Source organism: Diceros bicornis, chromosome 19, assembly GCF_020826845.1.
Source record: "Diceros bicornis minor isolate mBicDic1 chromosome 19, mDicBic1.mat.cur, whole genome shotgun sequence".
Lineage (NCBI taxonomy): Eukaryota > Metazoa > Chordata > Mammalia > Perissodactyla > Rhinocerotidae > Diceros > Diceros bicornis.
The window spans coordinates 12,803,898-12,825,600 of NC_080758.1; the positions used below are offsets into that span (position 1 = coordinate 12,803,898).

The 21,703-nt window shown below is 37.5% G+C and overlaps 1 protein-coding gene across 2 annotated transcripts in view; it reads right to left on the minus strand.

Moving 5' to 3' along the window:
• Window positions 1–249: 249 nt before the first annotated feature.
• CSE1L (chromosome segregation 1 like) overlaps window positions 250–21,703 on the minus strand; it is a 45,829-nt gene continuing 24,375 nt past the window's right edge. For both annotated transcript variants that reach the window (XM_058562509.1, XM_058562508.1), the window contains exons 9-25: window positions 21,144–21,311; window positions 20,902–21,031; window positions 19,777–19,842; window positions 19,157–19,359; window positions 18,367–18,451; window positions 17,067–17,128; window positions 11,172–11,308; window positions 9,900–10,003; window positions 8,114–8,211; window positions 6,822–6,972; window positions 6,468–6,676; window positions 5,726–5,823; window positions 5,540–5,625; window positions 4,739–4,820; window positions 3,026–3,172; window positions 2,006–2,237; window positions 250–857 (exon numbers count right to left, since the gene is read on the minus strand). In XM_058562509.1, coding sequence (XP_058418492.1) covers window positions 768–857; window positions 2,006–2,237; window positions 3,026–3,172; window positions 4,739–4,820; window positions 5,540–5,625; window positions 5,726–5,823; window positions 6,468–6,676; window positions 6,822–6,972; window positions 8,114–8,211; window positions 9,900–10,003; window positions 11,172–11,308; window positions 17,067–17,128; window positions 18,367–18,451; window positions 19,157–19,359; window positions 19,777–19,842; window positions 20,902–21,031; window positions 21,144–21,311 — 2,148 coding nt within the window. In that variant the 3' untranslated portion in view covers window positions 250–767. The remainder of the gene's footprint in view (window positions 858–2,005; window positions 2,238–3,025; window positions 3,173–4,738; window positions 4,821–5,539; window positions 5,626–5,725; window positions 5,824–6,467; window positions 6,677–6,821; window positions 6,973–8,113; window positions 8,212–9,899; window positions 10,004–11,171; window positions 11,309–17,066; window positions 17,129–18,366; window positions 18,452–19,156; window positions 19,360–19,776; window positions 19,843–20,901; window positions 21,032–21,143; window positions 21,312–21,703) is intronic.

A 21,703-nucleotide genomic window follows, 5' to 3' on the forward strand; every position in this document is an offset into this window, starting at 1 on the left:
GCCAGGCAGAGCATTTCTCTTCAATCCACAGAGGGAGCCATCTACCCAAAGTTAGAAAGTTCTAATAGATAAGTGGCAAACTCGTATTAATGTTCCTTTTTTTCCTTGTAAAAAAGACTAATCTGAGTTTGAATTATTTAGAAGTAAGGGTTTTATGGAGTCCAGGAGGAGAAAAAGGAAAAATTTAAAGAAATTCTTCATTATAAAAGTATCGGAGCACCAAAAACCTGTCCTTAAGATGTTCTTAGATCCATATCTTAGGGCTATTTTTTATTGCTGATTACAGATTTAAAACTATGAAATGTGCATTTCTTGGCAAATTACACAAGTGATTTTCTACTTATTCACATTTCCAATAAAAGCTTAAGAAACAGACAAAAATACAAAGGACAGGAAAAACACGAAGGACAACAGCCTCAAAAACAAAAGGATTTGGTAAAAGAAAAATAAGTCTCCACAGTCAGTGTCCATCAGAATTTTAAAATCATCCAAACAGTGCAAATGCTCCACTCAAATCAATGTGACACCCTGCACTATGAATAGTTGTCCCTTGAAGCTGCCAACTGGAAAAACCACCCACTTATATTTATGATCACACAAACCACCTAATTTGCTCAAGGTTCAGCTCAAAGCAACATTTAATATTCTTTACAAGATGGAATTGTGACAAGTTCAAAAGGAAAACTTGCTTTGTTTTAATGCAGCTGTGCTCAGAAGGCTGCGTGATCTCCTCAGAAACCATGCTGGGCTCAGCCAAGAAACACAGCTCAAAGCAGTGTCACACTGGCCTCCTGAAGGTAGCCTTGGAGATACTGGAGTGCTTCTGCATTGAGGCTGGTGCTCACCATGGATGGAACCTACGAGAGATGGGAAACAGGATACATAATGGCTGTTCGAGATCCTAACACACCAACACAAACCCCATCTTGTACGAGAGCTGCCACAGGGCAGTCTGTCTCCAGTAACTGTTGAAGGGATTCTCAAGTAACTCAAATGCTTCTATTCCTTCAAAAACAGATAGGTCTAAAAGCGGATCCATAAGGAATCACTGTTGTTCAGTGTGATAGTGGCATTGTGGTTATGTTAAAAAAAAAAAAGTCCTTATTGCTTAGTGATGCATAATGAAGTACATATAGGTGAAATGACATGATGCCTGAGGCTTGCTCTAAAATTCTCAAGAAAAAAAACGAGAAACAAATGAAACAAGAGTGGCAGAATATTGGTAATTATTGAAGGTCAGCACATGAGGATTCATTATGCTGTTTCTATGCATGTTGGAAATTTTCCATAATAAAACAATGAAAAATATAAATTTTATCATATAATCTATAAGACTCTATAAAAGGTACTAACACAACTATACAGCCATTATTAGGTTTACTCTATGATCCATTATTTAATTTCTGAGTATGCTGCAGTTAGACTCTAAATGCCTGCATTTTAATAATAGGAGGATTATTTCAATCTGGGAAATAAATACATTTCTATTCAAAGGGTTTTATCTCCTGCTTTGTCTTCACTCCAGAAATCATTCACTTAAAATACATTTGTAGCACATCATACAAAAAAAGAAAAGGACCCATCATTCTAATTAAAGAAAAATAAGCCTTGACTCTAACTCAATGGGATGTTGATTATGCTGACCAATGAAAACAGGCACCAGGGGCCGGCCCAGTGGCGCAGCGGTTAAGTGCATGTGCTCTGCCTCGGCCGCCCAGGGTTTGCAGGTTCGGATCCAAGGCTGCACCGATGCACCGCTTGTCAAGCCATGCTGTGGTGGCGTCCCATATAAAGTAGAGGAAGATGGGCACAGATGTTAGCCCAGGGCCAATCTTCCTCTGCAAAAAGAGGAGGATTGGCATCGGATGTTAGCTCAGGGCTGATCTTCCTCACAAAAAAAAAAAGAAAGAAAGAAAAGAAAACAGGCACCAGAACAACTACTATCCTCTTGACTTCCCATGAAGACCTCCATTAATCACAGAGTTCTGTGACAACAGACACTTACCCTTCCTGGACAGGCAGTAGACAATTTGTGAAGTGACTGTGCCAGGTGAATTTTGGGGTTGTTCACCATTTGACCTACAGGATCATGCTCTTTTTTCCCAGCAAATGCCAACTGAGAGAAGGCAGTCTGGTATCCTGGTGTATCTTCTATGTCAATAAAATGTTCTTCATCAGGAATGGTATCATCTTCAGGTAACTCAAAAAGGCCAATCAGAGACTGTAATAAGGGAGTCCTGGGTTGGAAGAAAGGAACAAGATAAAAGATTAAGTAAATACTTTGAAAATTTTGTAAACAATTAGCAGAAATTCCTGAGAGAAACAAAATTATAGACTCAGACTCAAGAGTAGTAAGGGACCTCTGAAATTAAGATAGACATCAACGCTTATGCTTATCCAGAAATCATTCTTCAATTATTCTGGCCACAATACCCCAACTGCTCTTTCAGAAACTACTCCACTCCCAGAGCTCTCAAGCTGGCGGTGTGACCCAGGCCTGGCTAATGAGAAGGCCATGTGACTGAGGCCAAACCAAGGATATTCAATGCTAAAAGTTAGAAGAAATAAGCCTCAAGTTGTCAGATCACCTTGTGGAAGAGGCTGCCCTAAGTGAAGCCATAGTAAGGAAAGGAGAGGCAAGAAGTCGAGAAAAGCAAGGTCCACCAGACACTGAGCACAAGCATGTAAGATCTTCTCTTAAGCCTATTCAGTTTCTCCTCTTAAAGACTTAAGCCAGGTTAGTTGGGCATCTGTCATAAAACAGTCCTAGGGATCACCAGGGACTTTCACCAGACTCTCAAAGGGGTCCATGAATTCCCCACTAAAAAAAGTTAAGAATCAGGAAACAAGGTCTTTCTAGGTCCAGAAGGATCCACAAATCATGTCTTGAATCTGATGGTTGCTAATGGAGAAGCCAAAATCAGAACCCAATTCTCTTGGCCCTTAAGAGAATAAGCTTGGTTAATTTTGCAGTCCTAAGGGAAAGAAACTGTAATTTCCAAAAACTTTAGAATGGAGTACTTACCATAGCTTGGTATACTCAGTGTCCATCATTGGGGGACATTCTGTTAATAATTTGGTTATGCCAACTGCACAAATCTTTTTCTCTACATATCCGGATACTTTCTGAATTTCAGGAATAATGATTTTTTCCAAAACCATTCCAAACATTCTATTAATCAAAGCAAAATAAATTCACTCAATATTAAATTAAACTATCACTATAATTAAACAGTGAAATGCTTAGATGTTATTTATTTTCAGTGACTCCTTATGAATATAATAAAATACAAAATAACAAGGCTGCTCTTTTTGGTCATCTGAATGGAAGAGACCTCCAGATGACAAAATACCACCACCAAAGCTCTACCCTGTGGCCACTGCCATCTTCTGTGAACACTGCTTAAGCCTACACTCAAAGAGAATCTTCACAGCCATTTTTTGGTCTTGTATGTTTTTTTAAAAGATTACTCAAGAAATCTTTGAAAAATGAGAAATTAGAAAACAGAGATAGGGGCCAGCCCCGTGGCGTAGTGGTTAAGTGCGCGCTCCGCTGCTGGCAGCCCGGGTTCAGATCCTGGGCGCACACTGATGCACTGCTTGTCAGGCCATGCTGTGGTGGCGTCCCACATAAAGTGGAGGAAGATGGGCACGGATGTTAGCCCAGGGCCAGTCTTTCTCAGCAAAAAGAGGAGGATTGGCATGTATGTTAGCTCAGGGCTGATCTTCCTCACAAAAAAAAAAAAAAAAAAAAAAAAACAGAGATAAGCAAGAGCAAGAAAAAAAAGAATCAGCACCATCCCACAATCCAGCTATAACTAGCTTTAACATTTTTGGATTATAAATTTCCCAACTTTCTACACTTACATACCTACATGTATATAAATGTTAATGGCTATATTAAAAAAATGATTTGGCCAATCATTCTATGTTGTTGCAAACATCCTAGAAGTAAAGTTTTTCATGATTCTAAATGTTGCAAAATTCTCAGTTTATACTTTGATTAATAAATTCTTTGAAGTGGAAATAGTGGGTATCAAGGAGTGTGGACATTGTAACGCTCTGGATAAAGACGGCATATTTTTTGCTCTACAGAAAGATGCCAGTTTAGGCACCCACTAGCCATGTGTGACACTGCTGATTTCCTCAAAATCCTCTATTGCTGGAAAGCATATTTTCTGGTACTATTTTTCAGGTTAATTCATTTTTTTACATTTTAGTCAATCTAGAATTTTTTTGATACAACACAGATACAGGGATTTAACTTGAGTTTTTTTCTCTAAAGAGTTGTCCTCTCTCATTCCTTTATATCCTTCCTTTCCCTTCTAAATGGGGAATGCCACCCAACTACATTCGTTGTATATAAACTAAGTCAAAAGCAAAGTTTTATTGATCCAAACTTTTCTCATTTGAAAAATCATGCTGTTGGCCTTAACAAAGGCAGGCTCCTGGAGACAACACTGATCATCTAACATAACACAGAACACTGGCTGTGGAGAATGCCCGAGCGAGGAGTACCTTTGGGAATTAGGAAAATGTCTACAGGGATTGTCTTCTTTACAGCCATCACCTCAAGAATATTTTGAAAACCACAACACTCCAAGAATATTTTGAAAACCACAAAAATAGTATCACTGTACCAAGAATTATGAAATCATCTAAAAATCAGAGATATTGGTTTGCACTAAAAGAAGTCAATTTTTTTGCTTTAAAACAATAATAAAAAAAACAAACTTACTTTGGTTGTATACCATCAAATATTTCTTGAAGTGCTAGCGCCCCATATTTTATGCAATACAAATTAATAAAGACTAAGAAACCTGTGGAAAGGAGATGCAGAATATCAATACAGAGGACTCACTGCATAAACAGGCGATTTAGTGGAAGTCAGCCAAGTGAAACAGTCATCATCATTAAAACCCAAGGACTAACTTTGGCATCAATACTTGCCTTTTAATACAATTTACCATATAGAATCTCTGCCTTTATAATATAGACATAAAAAGTCTTTACCTGCAAGTCTCTTTCCGATTTATATTTCCTTATAATATTACTTCTATTAAAAAATATTTGAGAGGGGCCGCCCCGTGGCATAGCGGGTTAAGCACACATGTTCCACTGCGGCGGCCCAGAGTTCACAGGTTCGGATACCGGGCGCGCACCGACGCACCTCTTGTCAAGCCATGCTGTGGCGGCATCCCGTATAAAGTAGAGGAAGATGGGCACGGATATTAGCCCAGGGCCAATCTTCCTCAGCAGGAAAAAAAAAAAAAAAGGAGGATTGACAACAGATGTTAGCTCAGGGCTAATCTTCCTCACCACAAAAAAAAAAAAAAAGGTTTTGGTATCTAAACTTACAAACTAACCTTTGAAACACAATATACTTGAAAATGATTTAGTGTTTGGAGAATACAAACATCTTAAAATATTTTACATATAAAGTTTATAACTGATAAAAGGTTTATTATGTAACCATGAAGTCTAAGGGTTAAAGCTACTTTCCTTATTTCTGTAGGAATATCCAAATGATTTTACTTACTCTTGATAAATTTTGTTGTTTTGGAATTCTGAAGTCTTTGGAATAGTAGAATGAAGATTTGCTTCCTGTATTGGTCAACTGACGCACTGAAGAAATGAATAAAAGCAACAACATAAATTCAGCATTTTTCTGAGTACCTAACAGAATCTTTGATTAAATGTACAACAAGGTTATATTCATACTCACGGAGGCATGTGCTCTATTATACTGTTTAGAAGATAAAAACCTTGGTGGTCATTGGCTTTGGACGCAATCAGCTTCTGGAAGACACCTAATAACCCAGGCTACAACAAATTACATCAAATAATAATCAGTAAAAGAGGCAAGGATTAATAATTCCAGAAGTTAAACAGGTGATATATGTTGGGAAAAGTACATGCTGTAATAACCTAATTAGCATTTTTTCTTTAGTTCTTACTTCTAAAGTGTAGAGGAAAAAAACCCCATCACAATAAGCCCTTAAAGTTACATTCTTAAAATTACCTATCTGGCTCTTATTTATTTTCCACCATGGAGATAAAGAACTAAAGGACACTTAATTCTAATAAAATATACATTAACGGGCCGGCCCAGTGGCTTAGCGGTTAAGTGCGTGCGCTCCGCTGCTGGCGGCCCCAGTTCAGATCCTGGGTGCGCACCCTCGCACCGCTTGTCTGGCCATGCTGAGGCCGCGTCCCACATACAGCAACTAGAAGGATGTGCAGCTATGACATACAATTATCCACTGGGGCTTTGGGGGAAAAAAATAAAGAAAGAAAAAAAAAAAACAGTGATATATTTAAAAAATATATATATACATTAACATTTTCTACTAATTAGTACCCATTTTATTAAATTTACTTTAAATAAAGAATTTTTAAAAATATACCATCCCTAGTTTCTCTTAGTACCCTTGAAAATTAGCTACATCAAAATAAATCTGACTCACAATTTTGTCAGCTGCAGCACTTGCTATTGTATTTGAACCACGTTCTAAGAATGCTTGGAGAAGCCTCACTAGAGCAGGGATATTTCCTGTTCTTTCCCAAAGCACTGGCTGAAGGAGATGAGGAAATAAGGCCATATAGGAAGACGGGATATCATTTTTGTGTGTTTCCAGAAGCAAAGACATTACTTGAAAGACATATGGAATAAATTCTGTTGATAAAAGTAAAAACAGAGCTGTTAGCTTCAGAATTAATGGTTCTGACACAAAAGGCACATATCTCTTAAGCAGGCTGCATTTTATAACAACTTTAATAATTTCATTCAATTAGAAAGAAAATAACTTCCTTTAACTTACCCTGTACATCATTTTGTAAAATTTCAGTAAACACCAGAAACAAAGCCTCCTCAAAATTCACAACAGCAGCTGGGTTAGCTTTGCAAGTTATTCTTATGGATAAACATATTGCTTCAAACATGTAATGATTAAAGTGAGGTTTGCTCGGGTTCTGAAATTTAAAAAAAAAAAGCCTATTACCTTAACAAGCCAAGTGACTACATTAAATATTATCTAAAATAAAAAACACACCTAACCTTTCTAAAACATTAAAAGAGATGCCATCTTTCTTTTAAATCAGTATTAAGAAAAAACACCATTTACACTAAAAAGCCTGCATATGTGTTACAATTTTATATTGACTTTAAAATTCAGAAAATAAAATAAGATTCGCTAATGCCTGTTTGTTTGGACTTTGCAGTGGTGGAAGAAATGAGCAGGGGCACATAAGTCCTGGCTCTGCCATCGCCCCGTGTGGGACCTTAGGCAAACCTTAAACTCCGTGGGCCTCAATGCCTGTATCTACAGAGTGACAATTCTTCATATCAGTGGTTTTCAATTTCCTTTTTAAGCAACAGAATTGTGTTTTCCTTCATACAAAATCCTTCTTGAAAGGTATCATAGAAAACTGATGGACTCACAAGATGGGTGTCTATGTACAAGAGGGGTATGGAGGGACCCTGCTTCTCCCCCTCGATTCCCCACAGGCCAAAGTAGTCCAAGACCCTTATCCAGAACTCAGTGGAAGAAGATCACTTCTGCAAAGTCCCTCTAATACCTCCTACCAATTTATCTCCTTTTCATCGAGTAACTAGGAATAAACATCTAAAAAGGAATTTTGTCAGCCTTAAACTGATTTTTTATTTTCTAAAACTTAGTTTTTAAATATGAATCAAAATATCTGTAAAATTACTGATTAAAGAAGGAGTGAACTTTATTTTTGGGAAATAAGAGTAAGGAAGAACAGTTAATCATCATTTTATACAAGTCTGATTGCCCTCTTTTGTGTCAATTTGGTGCAAAGCCTGCTTTCCTCCATCTAAGATCATTTAAGAGCATCTGTAGTTTCTCAGTTTTCTTCAATGAACATGTTACTTTTTTAATGAGGATAAAAATGAGCCTACATGTAAAGGTGAGTGCTGCTATGTCTCCAATCTAATGCCATCCCCACACTTGCAGAGACTATGTTAACTGTTGGGCAGGAAGAATACAGACCTTTCCCTGAGTTGGACCTATTGCCAGGGAGTTCTGAGGCTCAGACACTTGGAGCGTAAGTTAAAAAACAACTGCACATTAAAGACTGGCTCTGTTACCTTACTAACAGCTAACAGCTTCTGTGTAAGCTGAGTGATGAGAGTAGGGATGTAGGGGATTATGGCTTCTTGTAGGAGGGAAAAACTTCTCATGATAGCTGTAAAATACAAAAACAGCAAAAACAAACAGTTTAGTTAAATTTCAGAACAAAACAGTGATTAGGGGGAGAAAAAGCCCACTGATTCATCAACTAAAATTTTAAGACCCTTAAGCAACCCCCAGTTAGCTTTCTACATTTAGAAATAATTTAAATTTCCCTTCCTTTTAAAATTAGGCCAAGGATTGGCAACAAAATTTAGCTGGGAAATATTGAGTATTTCCAGAAGGCCTAAGGCTTAAAGAATTAAAAAAGGGATAATAAAAAACAATGAGGTGACTAAAGAGGCAGACGACGAGGAGGAGGGGGAGTAGTGGACTGGCATGGGGGAGCAGCAGGTGGAGGGGAGTGCTGCTTCAAGTCTCTAATTTCACCTAGAAATCAGTGGCAGGAAATGTACAGTCCTAGCCTATTAAAAACATGGTCACAGCCCACTGGAAACTGAAAGAGAATACCACGTACCCATCTCCCCCCAAAAAGAGAGATTAGGGACCTAAGAAAAATCCAAAAATACATATAAAGTTATGGAGGATCCATATTTCAAAACTACTGCTCATTAACAGATGCCTAAAAGCATTTGTCATGGGAGATAAATACACTATTAAGCTAAAAATGTTTGGTGGCTGTTTTTGCACAAACAGAATGGATGTTTACTAAGGAGAGCACCTACCACATGCCGGGCACAGAGGAGAGTTACCCTCTCTTGCCTCCTAAACTTCACAATGATGTTTCCTCTACCTGAGCCAAAGACTCTCCCTCCAACAAGTTAATCGCTACCTATCCCTCACCTTATCCTGGACATCACTTCCTAGAGAAAGCCTTCCCCTGAGCTGGGTGAAGAGGGTTGGAGGATGGACCAGCGCCCTTCCTCTGGGATGGCACAGAATCCTTTCATTCACTCGTACAACAGTATTTACTGAGAAGGTGTTACATACTGGGCGCTCCTGCATACCCTAGGAACACAGCAATGAGGACCACAGACCAGTTAGCTGTCTCACAAAAATGGACATTAAATAACAGTAATGACACATCACTGTGGAGAGAGGTCTAATGCTGAAAACACACACAAATACATACATATAAACACATGCACACGCACACACACATCCCCCAGGGGTCCTGACCCAGGCCAGAGGCACCAGGGATAGTTTCTTTGAAAAGCATTTCCTATGAGTCAGACACTGTGCTAGGCTCTTGGAATGCAACAGTTATGAATATGACTAAGATTATCCCTGAAGTCAGAGCTGTCACCAAGACACTGTCCTAATGCAGCCTGGCAGATGGCTAGAGGTGCCTGTGTCCTTGGCAGCATGTCTACGAAGGCAAGATCTGTGTGGTCTATCAAGTGCACCTAGGTTTCACAACAAGACGCAGCATCACATGCCATCAATAAATGTTGTCTGAGCTGATCTGATCTTTGCCCTCAAGAAATTCAATCTAGGAAAGGAGAAAGGAGTTTGCTACTTTTTCTTTAATAAGAGGAGTTCTACATCAAGTTAGGGTAAAATTTTTTTCTGTAAACACTGTTAATACAAAACAATATCTTTCATTTTAAAACACCCAAATCTAATTCTTTGGCAAACGGTATCTGGTTCACAGACTAGGTAATCTGAAGTAGAACTCAGAGTGCTCACCCCTGTAAACTGAGATTAGATACTTATGGTCTGTACACCAGGGAAACGGCCTACCTTTCATAATATATTCATTTTCTGAAGAGCCAGGAAGTGTGAGAGCTTTGAAAAGGTTTGTTAGCAGAATCTCAACAAACGGTGCGATTTCTGCAGCTGTAAAGCTATAGATGAAAAAACAGCTTTCAGTCACTACCAACTCTTGAGCTTGTCACTTTGGAATATCCTTGTCAACTACTAAATCACACTTCTTGGCATAAAACCGAGCCAAGTCCCACCACTGACAATCAGTAGACAGCTTAGGAAGATAGTTTTTTATATGTGTTCATGTTAAGTTCCTAAAAAGGCACATCTGGGACCAAATACAATTAAACCAACCAACAACCAGGCAAACCCAACACCATCTAAGGTTGGGAAGGCCATCCCTGCTTCCTAGCTATCGCCATCGAGAACAGAACTCAAGCTCTCAGGGGTCTCAGTCATCTACTGTTCCCAGAAGTGGAGCAGCTTCAGAACTGTTTTTCTGCATCAGTTCTGGGCCTGAAGACAGGTACTGGCTTGACTCATTTCAAAGGATGTCCGTTTAACCGTTAACTGGCCACTGAGAGTGTCTGTGCTTCAAGTTCTTGATGAAGAAAAGAACCTAGAACTGTTTTCCATCTCTTACCCAAAGCTCAGTTTCAAGAATAACTGTTGAAGAATGGACTGAAAGACACACAGACTGTCCACCCCTCCACATCTTTCCTTGGATCAGGCCAGAAGAGCGACACTTGGAATCTAGAGAATTACTTTCACTCAGCTGTGTCATATCTCAGCACTGAGTAAGATGACAAAAACAGCCAGGTGAAGATAACTGTTGCATGATGTTGCTAAGAACACTGCTATTACAAAGTATTTCCTTAATCAGGGCCCACTTCTGAGATACCTTCTGAGTAACTGTTTTAATTTTAATCTCACGGACATTGTGAAAATTTTAACTCACCAAGTTTCCCTCTTTGCCTTGGTTGTTAGGAGACTCCACACATAAAATTCAAGAGTTTCTTTAACTACTGTACAGGATCCTCTGACACATTTCTGTTTATTAATCTCACCTCAGTTATTTGCCTTTGTTTCAATTTCCTCTATTTAACTTTATTGTCATAATGTATCTATTTTGGACTGCGGCCTCAAATTCTTTTGGAATGAGACATAGTATAAATTAGTAAAAAGTACACATTTATTTTTCTAACTACTAATGAAATTATAAATATATTCAGAGATATCTCTCACCAGTATAGAACAGTCCCTACTCCAAGCTGAAAAAATATAAATTGCTTAGAATCCAATACTTACAGAGTGGTGTTGTTAGGCCCCCTCATAGTAAACAGCCTCTCAAGAGCATGTGCTGCGTAAGTATGAACAACTATACTTTCAGCTTGAAGATGATTAATCAAGAGAGGAATAGAGACTAAAAGATGCTCTTTTGGTACCTGAAAAATACAATAATATATATGTTCTAACTCAATGATGCTATCTTTGAGTAAAAGAAAACTGAAAGAGAAGAACTTGCTGATTCTAAAAAGTATGTTTTTTTCAGCTGTTACAAAGGGAGCTGACATGGTTCAGAAATCAAAACTTCTACCTCCACACAATGGTTCAATTCACATTCACTTTTCTAATTCTCTTTCTCTGAGCATAAAACTATGATTAGGGTAAAATCTTACAGATAAAGGAACACACCATAAAATAACAACATCATAGAGAAGCAGACTAAGATTTCATTACTCTTAAGAACTATATTTTTCACTAGCATATATTTCTTGGAAAAGTCATTCAAACTCTTTGTGCCTCACTTTCTCTTCTAAAAAGGGGGGGGGGGGGGCAAAAGAATACTAATCTTCATTAAAAACCTCTAAAAATTTAGAATACCCATTAGTCTTTAAAATAGAACAGCTTCACAAGGTTGCGTGTAACCTTGGTAAACACCTGCCAAAGACACATAAAAGTTGTAAATCAAGAAATTAAAGAATCAGCCACAGGAAATAAACCAAGAAATTAAAGAATCAGCCACAGGAAATAAACTGTGGCATATTCTTACGATGGAATACCACACAGCTATTAAAAAATGAACCATAACACATCTACTAAAGTGATAACTCTCAAAAACAATGTTAAGCACAAAAAAATGTGTAGACCAATACTTATAGACTGATATTTATATAAATAAAAATTTTAAACTTCTAAAATAGTATGGAATTTTTATGGAAACAGATATATAGTAAAACCATAAATAAACACTTATATGGGTATAAAGCAGACTATATTCATTGCAGTAATTACCTCTGGGGAGAAGGAGAATAGAGAGAGAGTGCCCTGGGTGCCTCCATTGTATATGTACGTTTAAGTACTTATGGCCTGGAGTTAAGATTTGTCGTCGTTATATGAATATCATTCTATTATTCTCTGTTCTTACTTATATGTTTAAAATAATTTGCAAGATGGCAGCACTATAATATGGTAGAGTGTCAGAGGAATAAGATGACTTTGCATGTTTTGTTTTCTGTCTCACTAAAACTGAAGTGACAAAGTGTCAAGAATCAAAAGGATCGGGCCGGCCCCGTGGCTTAGTGGTTAAGTGCGCGCGCTCTGCTGCTGGCGGCCCAGGTTCGCATCCCGGGCGCGCACCGACGCACTGCTTCTCTGGCCATGCTGAGGCCACGTCCCACGTACAGCAACTAGAAGGATGGGCAGCTATGACATACAACTATCTACTGGGGCTTTGGGGGGAAAAAATAAATAAAATCTTAAAAAAAAAAAAAGAATCAAAAGGATCATATAACTCAATAGGAAAAAAACAAACAATCCAATTAAAAAATGGGCAGAGAATCTGAATGGACATTTTTCCATAGAAGACATACAGATGGCCAACAGGTACATGAAAAGGTACCTGTCAGGGTACTAATCTCAGGGTAAATAATGTCATCACTAATAATCAGGGAAATGCAAATCAAAACCAAAATGAGGTATCACCTCATACCTGTTAGAATGGCTATCATTAAAAAGATAAGAAATAAGTGTTGGCGAGGATATGGAGAAAAGGGAACCCTTGTGCACTGTTGGTGGAAATGTAAATTAGTGCGGCCACTATGGAAAACAGTATGGAGGTTCCTCAAAAAATTAAAAATAGAACTACCACATAATTGAGCAATTCTACTTCTGGGTATTTATCCAAAGGAAACAAAAACACTAACTCAAAAAGATATCTGCAGCCCCAAGTTCACAGCAACATTGTTAACAATGGCCAAGACATGGAAGCAACCTAAGTGTTTACCGATGGATGAATGGATAAAGAAAATGTGCTATGTGTATACACAGACACAGTAGAATATTATTCAGCCATAAAAAAGGAAATCTTGCCATTTGTGACAAGATGGATGGACCCTGAGGGCATCATGCTAAGTGAAATAAGTCAGACAGAGAAAAGACAAATACCAAACGTTCTCTTATATGTTGAATCTAAAACAAAACAAAAAAAACAAAAAACTGAGCTCAATGATAGAGAGAACAGATTGGTGGTTTCCAGAGGTGTGGGGTAGGGAGTGGGCAAAATGGTTGAAGATGGTCAAAAGGTACATACTTCCACTTATAAAATAAGTAAGTCATGGAGATGTAATGTACAGTATGGTGACTATAGTTAATATTATTATATTACCTATTAAAGTTGCTAATAGAGTAGGTCTTAAAGTTCTCATCACAAGACAATTTTTGTAACTATGTATGGTGCTGGGTGTTAACTAGACTTACTATGTTGATCATTTCACAATATATACAAATATTGAATCATTATGTTGTATACCTGAAACTAATGTTATATGTCAATTACATCTCAATTAAAAACAAAAAGAGAGAGATGCAGGAACCGGGTCTCCCCTCTCTGGGAGCGTCTGCTTACTGACAAGCATGAGGTGGTGGAATTTCTCTTTATTCTCTTTGCCGAGACCTAATAATTGAATGTCTGTAAGTCAAATGAGGTGAGATTACATCCCAGGCATTAAGATTGTACTTGGCAAATAGTAAATACTTAGTAAATGTTAGCTACACTAATACTTCCTCCATCACGGGTAACTGTCAAAAGGGCATTCTGCCCTGAAGTAGGTAGAGCTGACTGAAGCAATCTGTCCTCCCTGTGGGTCGACTGTTAATAAATTTCTCTGTTGAGATCTTCAAACAGACAATAACAGATAACTTAATGGTGGAGTGGATGGTTTAAAATTGCCCACTGTCTTTCCAACATAAGAAACAGAGTGCTCCTGCATGAAGAGCAGCCCCAGGTATGGTCTGTTTTCCTTTCTCGTCCAGGTACTGATGGGCTGGAGTCTGGACATGATCGATCAAAAGGGGGACTAAGGGGCCGACCTGGTGGCATAGTGGTTAAGTTCACGCACTCCGATTCAGCGGCCCAGGGTTCGCAGGTTCAGATCCCGGGCACGGACCAACGCACTGCTTATCAAGTCATGCTGTGGCAGGGTCCCACATATCAAGTAGAGGAAAATGGGCATGGATGTTAGCCCAGGGCCAATCTTCTTCAGCAAAGAGAGGATTGACAACAGATGTTAGCTCAGGGCTAATCTTGCTCAAAAACAAGGGGGGAGTTTTATATAGGGGAATTTATGGTTGTAAAATTAATTTAAATACTTTAGGATCCACAAATTCTTATTCAGAGTCCAAACTATTTGGAAAATATATGAATCAACCAATGAAAAATTTTAAAAATATTTTGTTTGACTTTGAACACGTTTGGGGAGCTGCTGTGAAGAACTTGAACAAAGAAAGGGTTGTGACTAAAAGGCTGAGTCACTGACTAGAGGGGGTTGCCCCAGAGTCTCTGTGACCTCGTTGGACTGACTTTTACCTGTCAGCCCTGTGGAATGAAGACGAGAGACCATGTCTAAGGACATGTAAAGCCAGAGCAATGACTTGTCGGATAGGATGAAAGCATTCTGCCCTGGAGAGTTGCATGAAATAAATATTGTCTTCTGTCGTTAAAAAAACAATCAGAAGAAAACTACATGTTGTCTAAAAGTTAAGAAAAGACCAACAATCAGATAGAAATATGGGCAAAAGAGTATGATTAGATAGTCCACAGAAAGAAATTAAAATGGCCCTTTAAATGGAAAGATATGCAACTGAACTCAAAATAAGAGAAATGCAAATTGAAACTGCAGTCAGATACCATTTCACATCTATAGATTGGCAAAATTCCAATGCACTCTACTGGGGAAACAGACACTATCATTCAATTTTTAAAGAAATGCAACAGATACAACCCCATGGAAGGGAATTTGGCAGAATCTAGCAAAATTATATGTGTTTACCTTCTAATTTGGCAATCCTACTAGCAATCTATCTCAAAGTAGGCAAAAACACTAAGTGACATATACACAAGGCTATTAAAAGTATTATTTAAAATAATTAGTACTATTTAAAAGAGTGAAAAATAGAAAACATCAAGATTATCTTTATATGGGGAGACTGGATGAGAAAACCATGGGAGTACCACACTATTTAAAAAAAAAAAGGAGGAATATATACTACTAGGGAATAACATCCAGGATTTATTAAGTGAAAAAGTAAGGTGAAAAACAGTGTGTTTTGTATACTCTCTGTGTAGAAGGAAGGGAAATATAAATATACATAGGATAGGTATTAGGTTATATTTTCAAAAATAAATAATAGAAACATAAATCAAAACTCGATAAAGAATGCTTACCTTTAGAGAGAGGGAAGGGACAGGGATGAAACCTAGACCTTGCACATGCACCTTGCTTTTCACTGTCTGACTGTGGAGGCATATAAAGTAAACTTTCTCATGCCCCCCCAAAATAAAAACAAAACGAACCCACAAACAAATGAACCTAACGGTCTACCTAGTGGCAAAAATGCACAAAGAATAATTTAAAGTTGCTCTAAATATAGTATTTTTGTGTGTGAGATCAGCCCTGTGCTAACATCTGCCAATCCCCCTCCTTTTTTTTTTTTCTTTTGCTGAGGAAGACTGGCCCTGGGCTAACATCCGTGCCCATCTTCCTCCACTTTACATGGGATGCCACCACAGCATGGCTTGCCAAGAGGTGTGTCAGTGCGCGCCCGGGATCCGAACCTGTGAGCCCTGGGCCGCCGCAGCGGAGCACGCGCACTTAACCGCTTGCGCCACCGGACTGGCCCTAAATATAGTATTTTTTGACTAGACATACTTAATAGGATATTCTAAGGATATAAAAACCACAAAGAAATCAAACTGTTTTCAGCAGCATTACTTTAATAATAATATTGGTATTGTTATTTATTTCCTGGATCTCTCTTGTGAAAAAGCCTAGAACTAATAACAACTCATTAGCATTAACCCTAGCACCTAGATTATGGTCTTTAAATAACATTTCCTACCTTCAAGAGGTGGCTAACTCAGGTCTGGGGCATGAAATGTACATGATGAACCTGGTACATTTTGTAATGTATGAAAGAAGGGAAGCTATTAAAGGCTACTAAGTTTATGTCAAGAGGACACAGGAATCTACCAGCCAAAGATGGAACTAGAATGTCAAAAAAACTCTCATTTGTCATCTTTGGAGGTTGGTAAGGTACTAACTCATTACCCTGAAAACTGATTCAAGGGAAAACCCCACAAACATTTATCCTGCTTTTCCCATACAAACTGGTAATTAAATCATCTATGAGACAGAGGTGGTGGTCGCACAAAAGAATGAATACACATAGAAACCACTTAAGTGTACATTCTAAAATGGTGCATTTTATATTAAGTATAAAGTATATTTCAATTAAAAAATATGTCAATGATAGGAAATTCTTCTTCACCTGAATCCACTGATAACTCTTAACATCACTAAAAGTGGACAACCAGACACTGAGTATGTCCTAATGAAATGAAACAAAGTATACCTATGACAAATTCTTGCCACCCCCCCCAACCCCGGAATCAAAATCTAATCAAACCCCCTAGATTTATCAATTTTGAAATACAAGGAATAGAGAAACAAGATAAAATGACACTTTTGAAACAAACGTGGAAGATTAAACATGGTCTGGAATTATAAACTCAAGAGTTACTGTTAATTTTATTAGATGTGGATATCAAATAAGACTGCACAGTAAAAGGGAAAAGACGTTGGTATACAATAAAACTCTTAAGAGATTAAATGGCATGTAACATATAAATGAAAAGCTACTTACTTGATTCCTAAAAATCATAATGTATTTGATACCATCAGCTTTAAGAACAGGAAATTCATTCACTATTAAAAAAATAAAAAGTCATAGTTATTTAAGTGCTATGCTAAGGACTGTTACTCCCGAACCAGTGATAACGTTATCAGATTTTTAAAACAAGGTTTTGGTAACCAAAATGTCAAGTAATTGAGGCTTAGTTAATTATATAATGATCTACCATGTAGCTACTAATTCTAGTAAGATTATAATTTATTTTTTCCCCTTACCTTTAAGTTTCATTACAAATAAACAAGTATTACTTATATAACTGAATAAAAATGATTTGGACCATGAACTAATGACCATATCACCTTCTTCCCAGAATTGAAGCTATTCTGCATCAACAGCGGATCTCTGGCTAGGATTTGCTTTCAACTGCTCTAGCGATGGGAAAATAAATTAGTGAAAGGAATAGAATATCGGCCAATTGTTACAAATTCTTGAAGCTGGATGATGGTAACATGAAGTTCATTATAATATTCTCCCTTTTAGTGTACTTAAATTTTCCATACAAAAAGTTTTAAAAAAGGGGATGGAGGGGCCGGCCCGGTGGCGCAAGCGGTTAAGTGCGCGCGCTCCGCTGCAGCGGCCCGGGGTTCGCTGGTTCGGATCCCGGGCGCGCACCGACGCACTGCTTGGCAAGCCATGCTGTGGCGGCATCCCATATAAAGTGGAGGAAGATGGGCACAGATGTTAGCCCAGGGCCGTCTTCCTCAGCAAAAAAAAAGAGGAGGATTGGCGGATGTTAGCACAGGGCTGATCTCCTCACAAAAAAAAAAAAAAAAAAAAAAAAAAAAAAAAAAAAAAAAAGGGGATGGATATATACACATGTTCATAAACATAGGAAATTGTCCTTAATATTTATCAGTTTCAAGTACTTTAAACTTACTTCAATTTTTAAGATTTCGTTTTTCAAATGAGAAGGAAAAGAAAACCAAAGTGTAATTCCCAGACTATATACCAGGATAACAAAGCTGAGTTACAATTCAGTCTTACTTGTTGCTGTTTTCCTTATACACAAGAAACGTTTTCTTTATAGAAAATTAATTTCACCTAGGCAAGATTTGGAGCAACCACTCGAGATTTTATTCAATAAAAGAAATAACTCCAGCAAGGAGAGGAGCCAGTTTCTTGAGGATCATGGTGAGTCAGAGCCCTATTCTGACTTTTGCTATAACGTTACTTATTTTGTAGTATAAAATAACAATGCAAATAAAAATTGCAGGTATAGTAAGTTGTATAAAAAGAATTTCACAAAACTCACCATTAGCTGATTTTAAATCAGGGAGAATGTGATTTACAAAGAACTCAGTCAGGTTTACAAGTTCATTTGCTTGTGTAATTCCATGCTGGAAAAAACAAATTTGTAACAGGGTAAAATAACATGAAATTCCTGTATATATCTACCACATTGGAAACTTAAGCAACTTTAGAAAACCAGGTTAAAAATGGAGACAAGGGGCCAGCCTGGTGGCATAGTGGTTAAGCTCACGCGCTCCACTCCAGCGGCCCAGGATTTGCAGGTTCGGATGCCAGGCGTGGACCTACACACTGCTTATCAAGCCGTGCTGTGGCAGGTGTCCCACATATAAAGCAGAGGAAGGTGGGCACAGGTGTTAGCCCAGGACCAATCTTCCTCAGCAAAAAGAGGAAGATTGGCAATGGATGTTAGCTCAGGGCTAATCTTCCTCACCAAAAAAAAAAGGAGATGAATGCTTCAAAACACAAACTGCTTAAATATAAAACAAGACTATTTTAATAGATCATAAAGAAATTTCCCTAAATTAAAGAACAGCTAAATTTAAATTTAGCACATTTTCTACACTGAGTCTCAGCTAAGGTAACAAGTGTGGCATCTGTCAATTTTTGGGCCATAAGGAACTTAAGCCCTTAATACATCAACATAAAGTCATCTTTGGAGATTATATGAATTCTAATCAGAATAGGTTATCTAGCAGAGTAGGCTGTATCATCAAAAATATATTACTTCTTTTTGACTTCTGTGGATACTGACAAATCTGTTTTAGAAACAAAACTATACTGAAAAGATTCACCTTCTGTGTTTGAGCTTTCGATGCCAAAGAAGTCACTAGGTAAATGGCTGCATCTTTGTGTTTCCAGTTGACGGATGGATTTTTTGCATATTCTTGCAGCATGGAATTAACATAACCAGAGAAGATTCCTGTCACGGGTCCCTCAAAAAATTTGCATAATCCTCGTACTAGATCACAAGCAGCCCTGCGTCTAGTATCAATATCTATAAAATCAAAGGGAAATACATCATGGGAGAAAGAAACAACCACCAACCAACTGATCAAGTTTATAAGTCAACAAACTGCCATCTGATAGCTGTTAGCACTTAAAAAATAAAAAGAACTTTGTTTTCAAAAGAAATACAAAATGAGAATGAAACTAAAAAGGACATAATAGAATCAAAACACTAGGAAGTATATAAAAAAAGAGAAGACAAATGATTCAACTTTTGATACTTCGATATAGCTCATAAGAGCTACTTTAGAAGGTGTACAACTTCAAGAAGGAAAACAGTTCTTCAATGAAAGCCAGTTGAAATGACACACTTATTCCAACTCATACTCCTCCCATATTTACTAGAAAGAGAGCAACTTAAAACTGGCTTGCTAAGAGACTAACGGTAAAAACCCAAAATACATACCAGATCCTTCCAAATCTCTTCTTATGTACTCCTCAGAATTATCTTCAAAGGCTTCTTCATCAGCAGCTACAAAGAGAATTGAGATTTCAGATAACTCCTCAAAAGATATGACAAGTCATTATACTTAAATTTACAGCTGAGTATGCAGAAGAGTATGCAGAACTGCCATGTTTTACAGCAAAGTGTTCTTTCTCAAAAAATGACTACTTCATATACTCTGAATCATTACTTAGAGCAGCAAATACTACCCTGAAAGGTTAGGTAATAGGTAACGCACACATCTGTGATATAGGTTCCCTTGTTCTAATATGACAGTGTCCCCAGAATTGGACTTCACTATCAACTTTGAAAAGTGAGTGTTGGGGACCAATCTAGTGATGCCAGCTTTTTATTTTGCCAAATAAGGACATTAAAAAAACAACCTAACACCTATAATCATCATTATTTCATAAAAGTCATTTCAATACCAAAAAAGAGTAGGACGGACAATATCAGAATAAAGATCTGTCCTTCAAATATAGTTTTATGAAAACACAAAAGGAAATAAAACTTCGCATTGTATTGTCCTTTATTTCCTAATTTTGTTCCAGACTGATAATTTGAGAACCACTGATCTACTGACTGCTCTGACATAGAACACAATTCCTTCCACATTTACTACTTGCTCTTCCCCACTGTAAGAAGGAAAGACATTTTGTATATAAACACAGACCCTTAGGACTATCTTAACCTTAAGCACAAACTAAGTGGGCTTCTTTCAACGTATTTAGAAGTTTTCAATCACTCCTAGTTTCAAGTCAACTGTTTAAAAACAGCTATTTGCCTTGGTGAAATATTAAATCAAACAAAACCAAATTCTTTCCCTAAGTTGAGATCCTGGATAGTTTACTTTCTTCTCAATATAACAGAATTTTTTAGTCTTATTCAGTATTTCCATGAAAAAGTCTCCACAGTACACAACAAAGCTCATCACAGTAGCACTCATTTCATACATGCCTTTTATACCACATTTTTGTCTTAGTTTAGAAAATAGGCAATAAATGGGCTACAAGAAGTTTTATTTAGCAATAAAAAAAAATCAGATTGAACATGTTATGAGAAAGCTTTACATTTTGCCATAATTACCTCTAAATTCCATGTTAGGCACAATAACCTTTTCACAGATACTTGTCAGTGTGTTCTGGTCTTCAAACAGATTTTTATAGTGAGGTCTCTCACAAACTGAAGCCAGAAACTGAATTGCATTACTTACTAACTGGAATAAAACACAAAAATAAGCATATTTTTAAAAGCAAAACTCAATCGCTTATTTCTTGGAGGAGGTAGGGAGGGAATGTCTTAATTATTTGTCTCTACCATCATCTTACCAAGTCATATTTAACCTCTTGACCTGTTGTAACTAGTAAATTCCAGATGGCTGTGACAAAACGAGGCAGGTACCGCTGAAATTCTTCATCATACTTTTGTGCATAGAGGGCAGCATTATCACAAATCTGGGATTTCAAGAGCTCCAACAAGCCTGCTTCCTCTTCATCCTCACATAAGACAAAACAGAAAACTCAAATATATAACTTCAATGCCACCATAAATAGAGAGCAGCTGTAATTTACCTGAACTCTTTAAAAAATTTAAATCCAATCAAGTGAGATTTATACCGGGGACACAGGAATGGTTCAACATCCACAAATCAATCAATGTGATACACCATATTAACAAAATGAGGAATAAAAACCATATGATCATCTCAATAGATGCAGAGAAAACTTATGACAAGATCCAACATCCATTTATGATAAAAACTCTCAACAAAACGGGTATAGAAGGAAAGTACCTTAACATAATAAAGGCCATATATGACAAACCCACAGCCAACATCATACTCAATGGGGAAAAACTGAAAGCCATCCCTCTGAAAACAGGGACAAGA